Below are 15,000 nucleotides of genomic sequence, written 5' to 3' on the forward strand. Positions count from 1 at the left end.
GACACACACACACACGGCAGTCCCAGCCAGTCGGCCCACATCAAAACACCCAGGGTGCGAAGGAGGCATGGGCCGTGTGATGTTGATGACGAACACACACACACACACACACACACACACACACACACACACACACACACACACACACACACACACACACACGTCTGTGTCGTCTCAGCTCACCTTGGTGTGGTATACGGCTCACAGCGTGCTGACTCACCGCAGACGTGCAGAGTGCCTCGGTGTCCCTCAGCGACCCTGTGCTCTCTGGCTCCCATAGGTGCCAATAACCAGAGAACCTATTTGTTTCATGTGGTTTAATGAGTGAGTGGGCCCAGACTGCAGCTGGAGGGGGGGGGAGAGAGAGAGAGAGAGAGAGAGAGAGAGAGAGAGAGAGAGAGAGAGAGAGAGAGAGAGAGAGAGAGAGAGAGAGAGAGAGAGAGACAGACAGACAGAGAGAGAGAGAGACAAAGAGTGGTGGACCGCACAGAGACTAAGAGGGTGGTGGCAATGCCAGAGCGGCTGCCCGTAACTGGCAGTGTGTGTGTGTGTGTGTGTGTGTGTGTGTGTGTGTGTGTGTGTGTGTGTGTGTGTGTGTGTGTGTGTGTGTGTGTGTGTGTGTGTGTGTGTGTGTGTGTGTGTGTGTGTGTGTGCGTGCGCGCGTTTGTGTGCGTGTGTGTATGCAGACATGAGCAAGGCGAGGCAAACCAAGGCACATGTATTTGTATAACACATTTAAAATCTTGAAATATTGAAAATGTGTGCAAATCTTTGAATATATATTTTTTTAAACATTTTTAACTCAAATCTTTGCTTCTGGGGGTCCCTGGAACAAAACATTTTGAGATGGGGGTCGTCGGCCAAATACATATAATTTTGGGGGTCCTTGCTAAAAGGTTTTCAGAAAACTGTTAAGATTTAGAAGACATTTTGTAGAATCTGAACCTCAGGCCTTAATGGGTTCTACACTGTGTCCATGTGGGCACTGCCAAGCAGCAGTCAAGCAGCTCGCCATAAGAATGCACGTCTTTTCCCACAAACCATTAATTAAAGTCAGGAGAAGAAAGGAGAGGATCAGATGTTAGTTTTATTAGCCGGGGCTCTTTAGTGGCAATCCAAATGAAAGGAACATATGTCATGCATTTGATGCCCCCCACCCCACCCACCCTGGCCCTCACCCCCCCTGTCTCCACAAATCGCCCACCTCTCACACACACACACACTCACACACACGCACGCACTCAACAAACTGTACAGTCAGCAGCCGTCTGCAGACAATAGCGTTCGATTGATCCTGAAGGAAACAGTTAAGACCGCTGCCCTGCCCACACTCACTTGATGGCTGCCGCGCTTTCTGTTACATTTAATGTTTAAAGGGTGGAGGTGTGTGTGTGTGTGTGTGTGTGTGTGTGTGTGTGTGTGTGTGTGTGTGTGTGTGTGTGTGTGTGTGTGTGTGTGTGTGTGTGTGTGTGTGTGTGTGTGTGTGTGTGTGTGTGTGTGTGTGTGTGTGTTGTGTCTGGTGGTGTCTGAGCCGCGGCGCTCACACACACACACACACACACACACACACACACACACACACACACACACAGGCAGTAATGAGGACCCCCGGGAGGCCAGGGTGTGTGCAGCTAGCTAGTCGTAGATCCTATAGAAAGGCCCCACACCTTGCAGGCTTTGGCTCCCTGTGAATGCTTCAACTGTTTGGTTGCACTGACTGCACTCTACATGACTTCACACACAAAAAAAGGTCCCTTTTTACGTACAGCCAAACCTATGGTATGAACATATACACACGAACGTGTACGTGTGTTTTCACCCTATAGCGGTTATCTGTTGCACAACATCCACCTGAGGACAGTATATTATGAAGATGGATGGCCACTCTCTCCTCTGCTGTCTTCTGTCACACATGACATTGTATAGGAATGTATTGTGAGTAAAAGCATGATTTATACTTATTTGCAAGGCGTGTCACTCACCGACAATAGCCGAGCTACGAGCTCTCAATGCGTCGCATCTGCGACGCATTGAGAGCTTGTAGATCGGCTATTGTCGTGCGTGCGCGACACGACGCGTAACCATATATAAATCAGGGAGACGCTACTCTCAGGGAGACGGTACTCTCTCTCTCTCTCTCTCTCTCTCTTTGGGACACAGTTTGCGTGCCTCCGCTTACAGGGGCAGCCTGATTTACGACTGACATTTCTTCTCTCTCTGTTTTTTTCACGACTTGTTTGATAGCATTCTCTCAGCTATCGTGGCTTTCAGGGTTTTTGCCAAGGCCGTAAAACCTGACACCTGCGCAGGTCTCTGCAGCAGAGAGAGAGTCTCACGGAGAGAAAGAAGCTCATCTCAGGTGTCTTGCAGGCCCTTTCTATCGGCGCGGAAAGGCATTAAAACCACATCTGTCACTTGAACTTCACACAGGTGATTGACAAGGCATTTTCCACATTAGTTGCACTTTTCATACAGTAGCCTCGTTTGATCTATGCGTGTGGAGCTCCATGTGGGTTTGTTTCCCACACAGGGCCCCCCTTGGTACTTAAGTTGTACACACCTGTAGCAAGTTGCTGTGGCCTCCGAACAAATGGCATATACGTTATGTTCGTCTCATGTCGTATACCGTTTAGATTTATGTTTGACAAGTCGCTCTTTCGCATCGCTGCACATGAAGGAAAAGTGATTTGCTCGATGGCATCGCGAAAGCCATTTAGCCACACGAGCGAGCTGCGAACAAGAGGAGATGATTCGGGACAGTTAATCTCCAACAACAGCCTGTCTATGTCATTAAAAACACATGTTATTAATGACCTGAACAGCCCTCGTTCAAATTCAACCAACTGTGCGGTGCCTGTGAGGACCTGAATTCCACTCATGTCTCTCGCTGCGCAGTTAAAAACAACTTAAGCTCTTAAACTACTTTTGTACTTTGTTGTATGACGGTGGGGAAAATAGCCGATCTACAAGCGCACAAAGCGTTGCAATGTCACACGTCGGGGAAGGGGGGGGGGGGGGCAATGGCTCAGTAGGTAGAGCGGCTGCTTGGGAAAACGGAAGGTTCCCAGTTGGCTCCCGGGCTCCCCCCAGAGTTAGTGTCCAAGTGTCCTTGAGCAAGACACTGAACCCCTAACTGCATGATTGCCTCGTTGTTATATGAACGTGTGTGTGAATGGTTGAATTTAATGCACATTGTAAAGCGCCTTGGATAAAGGCGGTATATAAATGCACCATGTACACCTTGGGAGCTCGTCAATCCGGGAACGCATCTGTGTCATTTTAGATTTGAGCTATAACTTTATTTTTATACTTTGGCTATTAAAAAAACTGCTATTTTTTAAAAATCATGATCATTTGTGCAAATCTTTGAATACATATATTTTTTTAAACAACATTTCTTACTCAAATCTTTGCTTCTGGGGGTCCCTGGAACAAATATTTTGAGATGGTGGTCGGCAGCCAAATACATTTAATTTTGGGGGTCCTTGACATGGAAAAAGTTTGAGCACCACTGATATAGCAACATGACAACAGAAAACTGTTAGGAATCATTTTTTTAGGATTTTCCAAAAATAGCAGATCTACAAGCTCATAGCGTGGCACTCGCGGCACTCGGTGCCGCGGTATGAGCTTGTATATCTTCTATTTTTGAATAGCCAAAGAAATCTAAAATGACAGGGATGCGTTCCCGTATTGAATGGGTAAATTTAGTGTGAAAATGTGCATCTCTTCCGCTCCTTTTCCGGTCAGAGGAGTTAGAATGTTGTGCTGTCAGCCATTTTTTAAGAGCCCGTCGTATCCAGTTTTTGGGGGTGAAGCTGTGGAACTCTCTCCCCCAGCTGTCTTGTATTTCTGCTCCATAACATTAGGACCCTCATATAGTCATGGTTAATGCACTGAAATCAAACGGCCCACCAAAGGCTTCTGCACTAATCCCACGTGGTTTAACAAATGACCTCCCGGAGCGATAACGCAATAAGCCCGAGCCCTCCTATCTATGTTTCCCCGGGTCCTTTTTCACTTGAGCTTGACACAATCGTGCATTTATCAGTGTAATTGCATGAGTCGGAAGCACTGATGTTGTCTATTAGGTGGATGCCCATCCCGTTAAGAGCAGAGGGCCTTTTAATGTATTGCCCCCCCCCCCCTGCCCCCCCCACCCCCCACCGGGGGACTGCACAATTACACACAGCGGCGGCCCCGGAGATTGAGTGGGCTCTGATAGTGATGATGATGACGTTGGTAACCATGGCCATGCCTCTTAACAAGAACAACACAGCGAAAGCCTAGTTGGTTATTTTATTTACTTCATGTTGTTTTCTATACCTCTCTCCCCTCATGTTCCTTTTCTCTCACTCACTCCCTCCCTCCCTTCCTCCCTTTCGGTTCTTTGACCGAGGCGAGGGGTCCGAGCGCAGAGCGTTGAGAGACGGAGAGGGGAGAGAGGAGAAGGGGAGGGGGGAAATCGATGGCGAGCACATTACAGTAAAACGTATTGATTAGGCCAGCTGCGAGCAGCAGTGTTGGTCGCAGAGATGTTGGAATGATGCAATACTTAAAGGAATTTATCCTTTGACTTCTACATTAACCTTTTATTGACTGCTTTGCCTGTCCATAATTAACACTCACTTTAGCTAAAGTGGTTAGTTTGAGCACAAAGGGGGGTGGGCGGGGGGGTGACCGGGGTCTAGGCGGTGGTGTCCTCCACCCCTCCATCGCAATGAAGAAGAGAGAAGAGGAGAGGAGTAGAACCTCGGTGGGATAACGGCAGTAGAAATCTCATATAGCTTTAGCATTAGCATACCATTTGAGCTGCGGGGTGGGGGGTTGGCGTGGGGGCGGCGTGGCAGGGCTATAGGGTTTCAGGGTGAATTGAAATGAGTGATTATGTTGCCAATCTCTCCTGACGGCATGCGGGCCAGATGGGATGGTTAGTCCCATATCTGTCCTGGGGGTTATACCCACTTAACCTGGCATCCCTATTTGGGGAATTATGTCATTATAGCCAAAAAGGTTTCACTCCCAAAAAAAGAATTAAAGAATCATTTCAAGAAACATTTTCCCCCAAAAAAAAACTTTTTTCCCTCCAAAACAGCCGAGCTTGCAGATTGCCACATTTATTTTATTGTAGCTATTTCTGAAAGTAACGCTTAAGTGGACATGCTGCTGTGTGTGGAACAACCCAATCTCTTTGTCTTTGACGGTAAACTTCGAGGTCGAATGTTGTGTTGTTTTGTTTCTTTTGTTATTTATTTATCAATTTTTTTTCTGTGCTATGGGAAAGTGCTTCAGCAGGCTTTGTGTTTGCAACGTGCACTGCGGCTTACGCTGAATTACTATCGAGAGACTTAGGAGAGCTTAAGCTCCGTATCGACTTTTCGTTTGCTCCCCCACTTTAGCAGTCCAGCGACGCTGCTGTGTTTACCAGTGGCAGATGCTGTAAAAAGCAGCGTGTTGAATGTGTCTAGACCATATTATCTTTGATAGGACTCCAGTCCCCTGTATCTGGTGTATCTGCTGTAAACCGGGGGCACTCTATTTGCAGGCTAATATTGCGAGATCCCCTTGTCTGATAAATGGAGCCTTGGTCGTTTAAATGGGGCTTGTCAGATATCTTTAGCGCGTGTGTGTGTGTGTGTGTGTGTGTGTGTGTGTGTGTGTGTGTGTGTGTGTGTGTGTGTGTGTGTGTGTGCGTGCGTGTGTGTGTGTGTGTGTGTGCGCGCGCGCGCGCGCGCACGATGTGGTCCTGGGTCAGGACGGCCCGGAAAAGAGGCCGCTGTGTGTTTTTCTTTGCTCTCGTTGCCGCGCTGCATGAATACTTAATCACGCCTAATCAAAGACCCTGCATTCCCATGGTCCTCTTGCTGATGTCAGCAGAACCTCTCTCTCTCTCTCTCTCTCTCTCTCTCTCTCTCTCTCTCTCTCTCTCTCTCTCTGTGTGTGTGTGTGTGTGTGTGTGTGTGTGTGTGTGTGTGTGTGTGTGTGTGTGTGTGTGTGTGTGTGTGTGTGTGTGTGTGTGTGTGTGTGTGTGTGTGTGTGTGTGTGTGTGTGTGTGTGTGTGTGTGTGTGTGGAGAGAGAGGTCAGTGAGTTTGTAACACCTTGTCTCTTTCTGTCTGCACGCACGCACACACACACACACACACACACACACACACACACACACACACACACACACACACACACACACACACACACACACACACGTTTCTCCTTTACTTTATCTCTCTCTTTCATTCTCTCTCTCTCTCTCTCTCTCTCTCTCTCTCTCTCTCTCTCTCTCTCTCTCTCTCTCTCTCTCTCTCTGACTGTCTATCTCTCTCTCCCAGATATGTATGCTAGCTGTGTCGTTTCTCCCGCTTGTCTTGAAGTGGCGCTTCCTTTAATTCGCGGGGCCTAAATAAATGATGAGAACATTTAAACACGCGGGCTCGTCGCTAAAGCCCCAAGGTCGCCTAATCATATTATTTATGAAGTGATGTGCTACATAATGGTACTTAGTGCATGTTAACAGATGCTATTATCAGGCCCCGATACCGAGCTACAGGAAGATATATTGGACCGGTTGGATGTTAATGCCGTCGCCCGCCGACCGTAATGGCGAGCGGCTATTTGAGAAAAAAAAAAAAGGGGGCCGGCCGCGCCCCAAGCGCAGCACTTAGCCTCCGGGAGCCGCTCCCACATTAAGTGGCCCCGGTGAAAATATATAACCACAAATACTGGCAGGCTGCTGGCCGCCTGGACAGCCCCCACCCCCCCACCCCCCTGACCACTTTATAACATCCTGCTTTTCACATCCATAAGCAGCGGTGTAAAGTAACTAAGTACATTTACTCAAGTACTGTACTTAAGTCCTTTTTCCACCACTGTCCATAAGTCACTACCGCCCGCCCTCCTCTCGCCAGTGGTGTACATGTACTCAAGTACTGTACAGTTTTGAGGTATTTTTTTACTTTACTGGAGTATTTCCAATTTTCTGTCCTTTTACTTCTACTCCACTACATCTCAGAGGAAAATATTATACTTTTACTCCACTACAATTATTTGAAAAATGTAGTTACTACTGTAGTTACTTTGTAGATTTTGATTATTGTTACAAAACCACTTCAGACCTATATATACTCGTTGGCAATTTGAAAATAGCCGAGCTACAAGCTGACAACACACCCCAAAGCAATGCGTTGTGAGCTTGTAGATTTGCTATTTTCAAAGGATTTTATACATTTAATTAAAACTTGTGAAATGGGACCTTCTGCATAATAAGTACCAAACTTGTACTTGTAACAGACTATTTCTACAACAGGGTATTGATACTTTTCCTCAAGTAAAAAATGTGAGTACTTCTTGTATCACTGCTATTTCGGTCACGTCATTATAGGCAGAAATTGTGGAAGTACTGTAGCAGAACTGTAAGCTCGCAAAGTGACATGTTGTGAGCTTGTAGAATGGGTATTCTCGCTATTCTTTGCACGACGAAGTATATACAGCAGGGCTTAAGTGGTTAAGAATGACAGCCTGGTGTTGTTGTTGTTTTTGAGCGGTGCCAGCCGCTCCAACAAGTGACCGAGTGTGTTTGTATGTCCGTATATATGTATGAGCACGGCAACAACAGCTGATTGCAACGCACAGATGCAACCAGTTACACTAATTAAACACTAGCAGGAAACAGTGCAACTTATTAAAGTTGTACCGTTGTTAGGTATTTATATTTTATTTGTATATCTTACAAATACACCTGTATTTTTCAGGCCCCCCCCCCCCGCAGTGTGGAAGGCACACCCACACTTTCCCCCACAGGGACACGTTCTTGCACCAATGGGTGCTTGGAGGACTGACATTCACAAGCAGGACAATCGGGTGCAGCGCGGCACAAAGTGATGCTCTGTGAGCTTGTATATCTGCTATTTTTGAATAGGCAACGCAACAATCTAAAATGACACAGATGCTTTCCCAGTTTTAATGGGTTAATGAGGGTCAAAGTCAAAGACCCCCATGCACATACCTGTATGTGTGACGGTGTTCACTCTCCATTCCGACATCTCACCACTCCGACTAGTGGCTTCCGCGTGCGGTTAGGGTTAGGGTTAGGGTTAGGTATAGGGTTCGTCAACGTCGGAAAGGCGACATGTCGGAAAGGAGAAATGCACCCATGTGTGACACGCTTGACCACACATACCCACACACACATGCACACGCGTCCATTCCATCCTTTGGGCGCGGCCATACAGTAGCTGAATAGTCAGAGAAACCCGCCTGGGAAGCCTAAGGTCCCGGGTTCGATTCCAGGCCTCAGCAATGTGTCCATGTGTCCCTGAACAAGACCCTTAACCCCTTAACTACTGCTCCCGAGCGCCGTACTAATGGCTGCTCACTGCTCCTACGATGGCTAAAATGCAGAGGACAAATTTCATGACAAAAATCACCACGAGGAGTGGGGAGTCTGGGGACCAAATTATTATTATTATTATTATTATTATCCATAGACAAAGGCACAAGCAAACTCATGCATACACGCACACACAGGTAGAAACACTCAGTGATGCTACACAGCAAACCCCTGAGTGTTTATCTAACTCTCTGCGTTACAAGCGGATAAACGAACACTGAGGAGTTCCCTGTGTATCCTTCAGCAGCCCTCTCTCTCTCTCTCTCTCTCTCTCTCCCTCCCTCCCCTTTCTACTTCCGGGTCAGGGGTCGTGCTCGTCTGTCAGAGGCGGCGGAGCAGATTTACGATGACAGCGCAGAGTCACCGAGGAGTCACCTCGGCAAATATTTACACTGCTCCGACAAAAGATGTGACTCATGTCTCATGGCTGCCACAGGGGACCGCACTCTGGCTCCACATTCTGTGGAACGCCAAGATATTAATCATATAAGCATAATGCGTCGGGCTGCATCCAAAAAGGCTGCGTTTCTCTCCAGGACCGCAACAAACGCGAGTGTTGCCCTAATGAAACCATCTGGCTGTGGTTGTGTGTGTGTGTGTGTGTGTGTGTGTGTGTGTGTGTGTGTGTGTGTGTGTGTGTGTGTGTGTGTGTGTGTGTGTGTGTGTGTGTGTGTGTGTGTGTGTGTGTGTACTTGTATTAATGTACTTGTGAGGACCAAATGTCCTCACAAAGTAGTGTTTTATTAGTGTTTCATGTTGTTTTGTGGAGTTATGCTTATCATTTGGAAAAGATTAACATTTGAGTTAATGTTAGGATTAGACATTTAGAGGTTTAGTTTTCACTATTGTATACTTAATTGAGCGGTGATGTCACACACCGAAAAATTGCTGATATACAAGCCCACAACGTTGTGAGCTTGTAGATCTCTCGGCTATTTTCAGCTAATTTCCTAATGTCCTAAACTGTTTGTCCTCACATGTATACTAATACAAGTGTGTGTGTGTGTGTGTGTGTGTGTGTGTGTGTGTGTGTGTGTGTGTGTGTGTGTGTGTGTGCATAAGTGCGTGTGCTCGTGTGTCTGTGTGTGTGTGTGTGTGTGTGTGTGTGTGTGTGTGTGTGTGTGTGTGTGTGTGTGTGTGTGTGTGTGTGTGTGTGTGTGTGTGTGTGTGTGTACTGTAAGGGTGTGAGGTGACTGGACCATTAATCATCTGTACGTGATATGGTGCGTTCTGTTCTCATCAGCCTGATACTGTCGCGCCCCTTTTTATGGCTTCAGAAACATAAATCCTGACTCATCACTTTTAGATGATCCCGCTTGTCTTCGCTTTTCAACATATTTTCCACCATTTCCCCCGTTGTGTGTGTCAATAAGTCAACTTTATTTATAAAGCGCCTTTCAGTACAGACTTACGAAGTGCTGTACAAATGTACAAAACACACACAGTGTGTGTGTGTGTGTGCGTGTGTGCGTGTGTGTGTGTGTGTGTGTGTGTGTGTGTGTGTGTGTGTGTGTGTGTGTGTGTGTGTGTGTGTGTGTGTGTGTGTGTGTGTGTGTGTGTGTGTGTGTGTGTGTGTGTGTGTGTGTGTGTGCGTGTCAAGTCAAGTCACCTTTATTCATATATAGCACACTTAAAAACAATAGAAGTTGATCCAAAGTGCTTTCCAATCACTTCAATCAATGTGTGTGTGCGTGCACGCGCGCGTGCGTGTGCACTGCGTCTAACTGGGTCCAGTCTTATTAGCAGCCGTAAAGAGGAAAGGAAGCCTCCTGGTCAAATACACAGTATCCACCCATCCTGTGTGTTTAGGGACAAATAAACACACACACACACACACACACACACACACACACACACACACACACACACACACACACACACACACACACACACACACACACACACACACTAACAACTCACCGAGCGAGTACCTGACATTTTGTGACCGACCTCTTCAAATTCCCCATCAATCAGCAGACAGACAGACAGGAAGATGTGTTTCAAGTCTCCTATAGTACATGCCCTCAGATGTCAGCTGAGGTCACTGTGAGTGGAGTTTAAAGAGAGGGATCACAGTGTGCAGAGCTCTGACAGAGTAGGAGTGCTAAAGTCACATTAGGTAACCCAAAGATTAAAGCTTAGTTTATGCTCTGTAGTATCACAGTATCACTTGTCAAAAAGAACACACACAAAAAAGATCTACAAGCCAACGTCACTAGCTTTATAGATCTGTTCTTTCTGCCACCTCACACAATGGATTATGAATTAAGCGTTATTTTTGTTTGTTTCTTTTTTTTATAAGGGACCATGCACAATAAATGAATTGCACCAGGGAAAGCTAAGAGCAAATGTACATCTCTAGTCTCTGGGAGGGTGTCATCGGTTGCACATATATACAAGACAATAGAACAAAAACATATATACATGTAAACATGTAACATAACATGTAAACACCATCCTAGCAGACAATAAAATCCCATACAACGATGAAAAGAAAACCACACCGATTAACCCATTAAGACCGGGAACGCATCTGTCTATTTTTTTTTATTTATTTGGCTATTAAAAAATAGCAGATATACAAGCTCATAGCACGGCATCGAGTGCTATGAGCTTGTAGATCTGCTATATATATTTTTTTTGTGCAAATCTTACATATAAAAATATATATAATTCAAAGATTTGTTCACGATTTTTCAAAAATAGCTTTTCTACAAGCTCACTGAGCTTGTATATCTGCTATTTTTTTAATAGCCAAAGAAGTCTAAAAATGACACAAATACGTTCCCGGTCTTAATGGGTTAAAATAACCTAAAGATTAAAGTTTTCTTTTTAAATCTGGATTGACTTCTTAAACATTCAGAATACTCCCTTGAAGCCTGTGTGTGTTCATGGTGATGACTGTCTTGTCTACCTGTTGGTTTATGTCAGTCAGAGGGAGGAGCTGACAGGGGGTATGCTTGTTTCCTGTGTCTTGTCGCCCCAGGTGCCACTCCAGCCTGGCCCAGACGCTGCCCCCTGAGGAGGCCCCCGTTGACCGGCCCTTCTGGGCCGTAGATGACCCCGGCATGCCTCTGCCCTTTGACCTGGCCGACATCATCAACCGGGTGGAGTCACTCCTCTGGAGGTGAGTCTTTAAAAGGTGTTTTCATGGATTAAAAATAGCAGATCTACAAGCTCATAGCGCGGCACTCGGTGCCGCGCTATGAGCTTGTATATCTGCTATTTTTGACTAGCCAAAGAAAACTAAAGTGACACAGATGCGTTCCAGGTCTTAAACTAGCAATAGAATACATGTTTAGAAGCATCTTCCATAAACATGAATGGTCTCAAAAATGTCCTAAAAGCGAAGTTTAAAGCCTCAATCTGTGATTTCTTCGACTGGTTGGCAGCATGTAGAACAGCAGCAACATTGGTTTAGAATGATGATACCTAAACATCATTACATTTTCAGTCATGAGCTTTTATTTTTGCTTTATTCCATGGGTTTTTGGGAAGACTGTAGGCCTATGTTAAGGTCAGGTCCATAGTGCATTATAATGCACTTATAAGGCTTCATAACACCGTTCATAAATGTTCATAATTATGCACAACAACTTATAACAAAGACACTTTATAACCGACCAAGTTATGGTAGTTATGTCCTGTTCCGCTGAACGTATAATGTATTATTACCACCACTTACTGTATGATACTTCATAAACCTTGTTAGAAGTTGTTATATATAATTATAAACATGTATAACAAGTGTTATAATGCCTTAAAAGCGCATTGCAATGCATTATAAATGTTCTTATGATGCATTATGGACCCGACCTTAATATACAGTCTTACCAATGTTTTAAAAGATTGCAATCTTTACAGATTACTAGACCATACCCGGTGAAGGGCGCCCTTCACCATACCCGGTGAAGGGCGCCCTTCACCATACCCGGTGAAGGGCGCGTCCCCTCGTATATATATAAAAATTTGCTATATGAAAGAGCAAAATAGGCTTGCTATTTTCTGTTGCCCTGCAGCAGGCTTGAGTATATTTTTGATGGCATTTTACACCACTAACAACATTAATCAGAGAATCACACGTCTTTGTCACAACTCGTGTTTTGTCTTTTTTAACCAACACAGTACAAAGTACTGGACACACAGATGACACACAGGTCATAGATGACTCAGGTCATAAACCTGGAAATACAGGAAAATAAACATTGTATTACCATATATTCATAGCATATATGATTCACAATTAAACAGCAGGTAATGTAGCACAGTCTATCACAGTAGAACCGAAATAGCAGAAAATGACTACAATACCCATGAGGCATTCTGAACCATGAGCCAACAACGCGTCGCCCCAGCTACCATTAAGTTACAGTGTCCAAGTTACAATACACAAAATACACCAAAATAATACTTTTCAATGGACTACTTGGGTAGCACTGATAATATTAACCACAGTAAGGTTCATAAAGTGTGTTGATGAAACGTTTACATTGTTGATTAAGTCACGATGACGACGTTAGCATTAGCGTTAGCCGCATGCTAGCGCCAAACGTCCTTTAGCTTAGCATCACGCTAACGGCTCATAGTAACTTGGTTTGGCTAATAAACATTAATCCCAACTAACGCCAACACAGTAATGGATGTAAACATACACAGACATGCTTTGGACATTATTATCAGGTTGCATGTTGGTGGTATGGGGTTCGTTTGGTTTCGCCTCGTTTTCATAGACCTCGTTGCTTGTTTCTCTCGGGAAACCTGTGGCCATGTTTCCCATTGAACCCGGAAAAAAACCCTACGTCCGCTGCCACTACTGCTCCCGGTTTGGCTACAATGGGAAACATTGCCACAGGCTGACTAAATAAGCGATTTAAACGGGTAGTTTCGCTGGCGACCTAAAATATTATGCAGCCGACCAAACCTTAAACATCCGTGCGGTTTAGAATCTACCATTAGTTTTGGGATACGATGTATACAAAAGGGTAAACAGCGGAGCCTTGGCGGACGTTCGCCCGATCCTGGAAGAGAACGACATAGAACCGTTCTTTATGGAGCTAATGTGCATCGTGTGTGGGGAAACAAATCTGGAGTGTTTACTTTCCACAGCAGAGAGTGGGTGGGGTCTATGGTGTAGAGTCGGTGTTGCCATGTCCGCCGATTGTAAGCGCTTTAGGGCCAATGTTGGTGTTATAGGGTTCGTTTGGTTTGGCCTCGTTTTCATAGACCTCGCTGCTTGTTTCTCTCGCGAAACCTGGCAACACGACGCATGCGCAGTTTGATCGGAGACCCAAGACCCCATCCACCCACCCACCGTCAGGTTACTAGAATTATAGTAGGATAATTGATATACCCTTAGGGGCTGATGATCAGTTGTTGTCAGTTCAGTAGCTTAAATATAAATACTTGGTTGACAGCCTTGAACAACAGGTGTACTGCATTTCCCCCATGATGATTGATCACATTTACCAGATTTATATTAAAGATATCAAGGAACGGTCATGCTTAATTCATATTAAGAATTTCTGAGAGATAAATCCAGTACCTGGTTTAGAATGCATGGTACCCAGTACCATGCATTCTAAACTTGATTGTCATCCCTGTGTTTTCATAACAAAGCAATTTGTGACACAATCAAAGAGGTAGATCAATTCATATAGACAATTGACTTTGGCTTTTTAGACGCAAATGTTATAAAGAATTATAAAAATCACGCCCAGTGTGAAGTGAGCGGTGCTATTTAAAAACAACAGTGGTCATCACAGTGATGGAAGCTCACTTTAAAAATTTTTTTTTGAAGTGAGTGGTGCTATTTATATATTATTAATTTCATCATGCGTCTCGCTAGCCAATCACAGTACGGAGAAAAGGGTCTGAATACCAATCAGCCAATCACAGTACAGCGAAAGACACATTTTCACGACCACGGATGGGTTCCAAACCCACTTATAGGAGCGGCTACACCGCTCAAAAATAACATTGCTACTGTTAAAAGTTGGTCTGCTCTTTCCATGAAATGCACTGAAATCCCTGACCTATCGCTGGTTTAATCTGTTTCGTTCAGTCTTAAAGGACAGATGGAGTAGAAGGTGTAGGTCCTGGATGAAGTACAAATACCAGTATATGTACCTGTAGCCTAGTGGTGAAATAACAATTGAGACCAATGAGTCCATTTATAGTACTCTCGCATATAATTACTGTATATTGTGTGGGCACAAGCATCTCTGCGTCCCATGACAACATAAAGCCCTAAAATGTAATAAACAATGCAGATCATCTCTGAGCGCCCCTGGAATCTTTGTAACATGTGTTACTAATCTTTTCACCCCTCGACAGTGTAAATACACACACACTCATGCATAGATCACCCCTCCTCCCACCACGCACGCACGCACGCACGCACGCACGCACGCACGCACGCACGCACAGACAGACAGACAGACAGACAGACAGACAGACACGTGGGCGCAAAATTACACAAACCCCTGGACGAGAGTCCCATCACTGGCTCATAAATATGCTGTAATGAACCAGCGGAGTTGGCATTTGGACTGTCCAGTGCATTACTCTTCATTAACTGAGCCCTGTCATATTACAACCAACTCTGGCTCCCTCACTT

The 15,000-nt window shown here is 45.2% G+C and overlaps 1 protein-coding gene across 1 annotated transcript in view; it reads left to right on the forward strand.

Moving 5' to 3' along the window:
- fto (FTO alpha-ketoglutarate dependent dioxygenase) overlaps positions 1-15,000 on the forward strand; it is a 225,963-nt gene that overhangs the window by 207,590 nt on the left and 3,373 nt on the right. Inside the window, exon 11 of the mRNA XM_084055362.1 lies at positions 11,371-11,511. Within this exon, the coding sequence (XP_083911488.1) occupies positions 11,371-11,511 (141 nt within the window). The remainder of the gene's footprint in view (positions 1-11,370; positions 11,512-15,000) is intronic.

This window comes from Gymnoscopelus microlampas (assembly GCF_963454915.1).
Source record: "Gymnoscopelus microlampas genome assembly, chromosome: 1".
NCBI lineage: Eukaryota > Metazoa > Chordata > Actinopteri > Myctophiformes > Myctophidae > Gymnoscopelus > Gymnoscopelus microlampas.